Source organism: Chelonoidis abingdonii, chromosome 2 (assembly GCF_003597395.2).
Source record: "Chelonoidis abingdonii isolate Lonesome George chromosome 2, CheloAbing_2.0, whole genome shotgun sequence".
In the NCBI taxonomy this organism is placed as follows: Eukaryota; Metazoa; Chordata; order Testudines; family Testudinidae; genus Chelonoidis; species Chelonoidis abingdonii.
Window position 1 is genome coordinate 156867393 of NC_133770.1, and position 6168 is coordinate 156873560.

The 6168-nt window shown below is 41.5% G+C and overlaps 1 protein-coding gene across 1 annotated transcript; it reads right to left on the reverse strand.

The window, feature by feature from the left end:
- Positions 1 to 502: 502 nt before the first annotated feature.
- On the reverse strand, positions 503 to 5782 carry LOC116828521 (prion-like protein doppel). Its single transcript, XM_032786830.2, has 2 exons — positions 5714 to 5782; positions 503 to 1729 (listed from the first exon to the last, which is right to left on the reverse strand). The coding sequence occupies exon 2, from the start codon at positions 1717 to 1719 to the stop codon at positions 1162 to 1164; it is 558 nt and encodes a 185-aa protein (XP_032642721.1). The 5' UTR covers positions 1720 to 1729; positions 5714 to 5782; the 3' UTR covers positions 503 to 1161.
- Positions 5783 to 6168: the final 386 nt, after the last annotated feature.

Here is a 6168-nt window from a genome sequence, read left to right on the forward strand (position 1 = left end):
TATGCTGATTAGGAATGGCAAAGCAAAGAAATGAGGGAGTGCTAGGGCCACACAGATCACTGTCTATCGAATAGCTTGGTCATTCAGCTGTGCAAATATAACCCACGTACTTTCTGGGTGTGGTCTTCTGTCCCGTCTAGAGGCACTTAGAAAGAGAGAGAAAATGAGTTTGCTCTACAGCCGTGGCTAACAGGCAGTAGGCTTTTAGCTCAAGCAATAGAGGCTCAGGCGCTAAGCTCTAGAGGTCCCCAGTTTGATCCTGTCCGCTGTCGAGCAGGGTCTGTTGGCATTATGCAAACTGAAGAGGTGAAGACTGTGTCTTTGCAATCAGCTCATGGCTTCCTTCACTTTTTAATGTTGTTGCATGTTGGAATTTAATAACAATGCAAAGTATTGGAATAACTGGCTCAAATGGAATTATTTAAGATTAATACAGCAATATTCAGGATTCAGAAAGAGAACCAGCCCTGTATGTGATGAAGTAGTTTAGTCCCATCTTCCACACTTAGTGGAATGCTGGCAGTATTCATTCCCAATTTATCTCCCCAAAACTCTTTTTTATAGGGTGAGAGACAAAGAAATCTTTGTGGGGAGGGAAAAGTTACTTTCTCACAATTATTTTACTCTTGTTTTCAATATCTTATTTTTACCTCATTACTGATGGGATTTCTTTTATGGTTATCTCACTTTACCTGATTGATAAACTAAAGGGGATTTATAATCCAGTCACTATTACTGACAGCTGTGGCAACTGGTAGTTCTTAATGAGTTAACATCTCTCAATGGGTCATTATTTCATTCATCACAGGAAAAATCTGCAATGACAAGTGCCTCTTATCAATCATACGCACCCTGTATATTACCTAGTCTTGTTTACTAATAAGAATGTCTATTATCATAGAATCCAGAATCCCTCTCTGGACTAGGTTAAAGGAGTTAAAAGATTAGCATGTTCCTTTATTTGGACACACATTAATCCAGTTTAAAACAAAGCACATTAGTTTGCTAGATAAATCACACGAGTTTATATGCACAAAGGATTTTGGTTAAAATAACAAATAAAAGAATTATGGAAGTTTAGTATATACAAATCACAAAAGGTAAATAGTTACTGACAGGCACTGCACTTTTGCCAGTAAATCAATGGCTTTTGCTGCAAGCTCATTGCACGGTAAGAGAAATAAAACTCAAGAAGCAAAGCATTGTTAACCAACCAAAGGAACCGTGGATTGACAGAGCGAGGCTGCGTGGTTGGCAGCAGAATTCCATTGCACACAAGTGGTTTATCACATGCCACATGACCCTGGTGTACGCACTGGTGGCATTCTTTCCTTCAGATAAGTCCAGTTTGTTTTCAGTCAAACTCACTGTAATGTTAAAACACTCGCTAACCAACGTGTCCTTGGTTGCGTTTGGCTCTAGTGACCGGAAGCACGTAGGGTAATAAACACAGTCAGGGAACTTTTTGAAGTTGTCAGTGTAATATTTGGCATCTTCAGGCTCTAGTTTGATGTTGAGCAATTGGCCAGTGTAACAGAGTGTTCCTGGAATCTTCACTGGTTCTTTTTTGGTTGGTGAGCTGGGCTTATTAACGGGGGGAGGGCTTTTATTCTGGCTTGCTTTCTTACTTGAGGAGCCCCTCCGACAAAGGGTGATATCGCTAGATAGCACCAGAAAAAGCATAGCCATCCAGCAGGTCACCATCCGGGTCCTTCCCATTCTGGAGGATCTGAAAGGGGAAGAGATCAGGATTATAAAGCCAGAAGGGACCACTGTGATCATCTAATCTGACCTCCTGTTGAATACAGGCTATAGAACATCCCTAAAATAATGCCTGTTTGAACTACAGTATATCCATCCAGTCTTGACTTACAGCAGGTGTCGGCAACCTTTCAGAAGTGGTGTGCCGAGTCTTCATTTATTCACTCTAATTTAAGGTTTTGTATGCTAGTAATACATGTTAATGTTTTTAGAAGGGCTCTTTCTATAAGTCTATAATATATAACTAAACTATTGTATGTAAAGTAAATAAGGTTTTTAAAATGTTTTAAGAAGCTTCATTTAAAATTAAAATGGAGAGCTCCCTGGACCGGTGGCCATGACCTGGGCAGTGTGAATGCCACTGAAAATCAGCTTGTGTGCCGCCTTCCGCATATGTGCCATAGGTTGCCTATCCCTGACTTAAAGAATGGCAATTGATGGTGAAACCTCCAGAATGGTTGGCAACTTGATAATTAACCTTTGAATCTCACTATTTTAAAAGATTTCCAGTTTGAACTGGTCCAGCTTCTGCTTCCAGCCGCTGGATCTTCTTATGCTCATTGTCTGCTAGATTGAAGAGCTCATGTAGGTACTTATAGCCTGTGATAGAATCGTCCCTTAACTTTCTCTTAAGCTATCTTTATCTCCTTGAGCCTGTCACTATAAGGCGCATTTTCCAATCCTTTCCTAATTCTCACGGCTCTTCCTGATCCCTCTCCAATTCCACAATATCCTTCTTGGATTAATGCTAATTCTTAACAACCTAACGTATTTCCTATAGATATGGGCTCAATCCCAATACCCTGTAAACTTTGGAGGGTTTCAGAATCCTAGCCTGCATTTGACCTGAATTTTGCAAACAGTTCCTAACTTTGTAATTGACAAAACCAACCCCCTTGTCGCAAATGCTCCTCCACCTTTTTTGGAAGAGGAGGGGGAACAACTCTGATTCCAAATTCTCCAGCACATCAACTCCATGACATATGCAGTTTGGGCAAGCTGTTTGACTGCTGGGGTAACAACCAGGGGAAGCTGCCAACATTTAGGTGACAAATAATCATAAGTAGATAGCGCTCTTCATCCAGAAGTCTCAAAGGACTTAATAATGAAGCATCACAACCCTTCAGGATTACCCAGAAGCTGAGTAAGAGCAGCCAGATACTTCCTTTTGGGTGGAGGAAAGATGGTTGAATGGTTACAGCACCAGCCTAGCACTTGAGACCCAAGTTCAATTCCCCGACTCTGCCACAGATTTCCGAGTTGGCCTTGCGTTAAATCATTTTCCATCTCTGGGCCCTGTCAAATGGGGATAGTCACACTGCCATGCCCCACAGGGGTGTTGTGACCTGCCCAGAAACTACAGCAGTGGGGGACCATTTAAGTACAAAAGATACACCTGCAGTTGCATGGTGCAGTAGACTGACATGTCCTTGAATAGCATTGGTTCAGGTGCAAAGGTGCCATCATAGAAGTAGCCAGAGTGATATTTCCTTTTTACATCTGGGGAAACTGAGGCACAAGTTAAAGTCAGTGGTTGCTATTTTCAAAATGACCTTGGGGATTTAGATGCTTTCCCATTGAGATTTATGTAGGGAGTTCAGGGCTTTCTAACTTCTCAGTATTTTGGAATTAACTTCTAACAAACTAGGCTTCCATAAGAGCTTTCTTTGTATGCTGCTAAAGGAGAATTAAGAATATTGAACAGAGCTCTCCAGGAATACATTGGTCCCACTGACTTCAATGGGCTTTGGATCAGATGCATATTAGTTTTTAATGATCGTTTGCTGTTCTCCACCTAATCCCATTTACTTCTGAACCCACCATGTCTGGGAAGTGCTTTGGGGGTAAGAAATAACTTATAGCCACAACTCATATTGTGCCATTGGGTATCAAGCAGAACTCCCTCCATCCATATCAATGGGGGGGAAATCTGCTTAAAAATCAACCCATTGGGCTTCTCATAATAAGTTTTGAAACTGTTCATGTTCACAGTGTGGAAATAGTTTTCTGAGCGTGTAGGATCTGATCCAATGGGAGACTTTCCATTGACTTTGGGCTTTGCATCAGGTCCCTAATGTCCCAACTCATTCTGTGCTTATAGGAATCTGTGTTTTGTGATCACAGGATGTTGTCTTTTCGTAAGGCTTCGCTTTCAGTGGAAAGTAATGAGTAGCTGCTTTCCAGCTAGGTTCATAGAACAAGGTCTGTAGCTTGCAGCCCTGGCAAATTGTTCCACGGTACGTTACAGCTTCTTCCTGTGGAAATAGTGTGTGGCTTTTTTATTCATTGCAGAAATCTGTGGGTAACTTTTTTAAAAAAAGGCTATCAAATGAAGCTCCCCATTGAATCAGTTCTGTGGACCCAGCTAAGGGTACTCGGATGTACCGCTGAGTGTTGTCTCCGAATGCTCCACAGAAAAGAGAAAAAGGAAGGAAAAAGTGTGCAATTACACACACTTTCTCTCTCTTTCTCCCTCTTAGCTATGTACCCAAAACCATGGATTCGGTTCAAATGTCTACGTTTGGGTGGGGGTTTTTTTTGCTTACCAGTCTTATTCATCAGAGTGGCAGGCTAGAACGGAAAGATCAACAAGAGACAACAGTGCAGATACCAGAGTGATAAGTGCATTTTAAATACCTGGGCAGACAGAGTATCATGTATATGTAGAGTGACCAGATGTCCCGATTTTATAGGGACAGTCCCAATTTTTGGGTCTCTTTCTTATATAGGCTCCTATTAACCCCCACTCTCACCCCCTGTCTCGATTTTTCACATTTGCTGTCTGGTCACCCTACGTATATATATCATTTTGGTTAGCTTGAAACATATAGAAGATGGGATGAGCGGATGCTTCTACACCATTTCCTATTCTTCCTGACCTTTGGTTAGAGCAGAGGAATTAGGTTCTCGTCCCCAGCTCTCTCATTAGCTTTCTCTGATCTTGGGTAAATCATTTAATGTCCCCGAGCCTTAGTTTCTCCATGTTTGTTTGCCTGTCTTGCAGGGGTGTGGTGAGAATGGATGATGGTAAGCCACTCTGAGACCCTGAGAGCTCCAAGACAGGCAAGGTGGTATTATTGGGGGGAAAAGAGGGTGCTGCCTGTGTGCTTCTGTAGAGCCAAATTGTGCAGCATTTACTCCGGCAAAACTCTGACTGAGAGTTAGTGGGACTGCTAGGAGAGTAAGGACTGGGCTAGAACAGAAGGATTTAGCACGTTCATAAACAGACCATTAAGAAATTGTTTAGTCCAAAGAAGAAATCACAAGCCTAAGCAAGTTTGTGCATGTGATTATTTTTTTTTCTATGAGGCTAAATTCAGCAACGAAATCCACCAGATACATTTTTTTTGTAAATGCTTTGTGGTTTTCCCCGTAAATATGGTACTACATACTCATATTTGCTTCAGTCTAAATTAGCAGATGAATAGAACTCTTCCATCATTTCTTTCTTTCCAGGAAAAGACTCTATAGACACAAGGTTTTGAAACTCAATGAAAAGGTCAGTTAAGGTCCAACATGCAACTATACCCATTAAAAATATTTATCAATGATGGTTTTAATATCCCAGAGCAATTAACATTGCATGGGCTGGAAGAAACAGCCAGTTCTTTTAGGATCTAACCATGCAGATATTGGGTAACTTATCTGAGAGCAAGTCTAATAATCATCCAGATAAGATAGCTTGAAGTGAATTCTGGTCCTTGTCACATCAATGCAATTCCTTTTGCTTCAAGATCAGTCTTTGGGTCATGAATTACTGCGGGTCTATGAGCAGTCCCTTTTATCCAGGTCACTTAGGAGTAACTGAAAACAAATGGTGATTTACATAGCTCTGCAATTCACTGGACGGAGTGAGAGGTTTTTAAACAACGAAGGTATATGGCAAAATCCTATGCAAACCCAAATGAAAATAAGTGATAAAAATCTGTGCCAGATGTTGGTAATCACTCACCTTTCTGCTAGAGAGTTGCAGGTTGTTTTTTGGGGGAAGTGCAGGTCTCAATAGCATTTGCCAAGCTGAGTCTCTCAAACTATATAGCAGTAGGTGGGGTATGTTCATTTCCAAATATGGCAAATTATTTCTCTCTGAGTGTACTGTGTCTGACAGCATGTTCTGTTCCCTTCCCCTCCTCCCCTTTCAAGGTTTCAATTGCCTCTTGTTAAATATTCCATTTTCCTGTACATGTTAGAGATGAACTGAGCTGTGCAGTTTGCGTTTGAACTGTAAGCTCTGTAGGGACAAGGACTGACTTTTTGTACAGCACCTAGCACAGTGAGGCCCTGATCCATTATTAGGGACTAATACCAATACTATCTGGACCTGGATCTGCATCTGAACTTGGCCAAACTTCTAGGGCAGTTGGGTTGAGTATCCAAGTTCAGGTCGTGCCTAAAAAGAGGCTCAAT

Coding starts and splice junctions, on each gene's coding strand:
- LOC116828521 (XM_032786830.2), bottom strand. CDS start 1,719: ATGGGAAGGACCCGGATGGTGACCTGCTGGATGGCTATGCTTTTTCTG.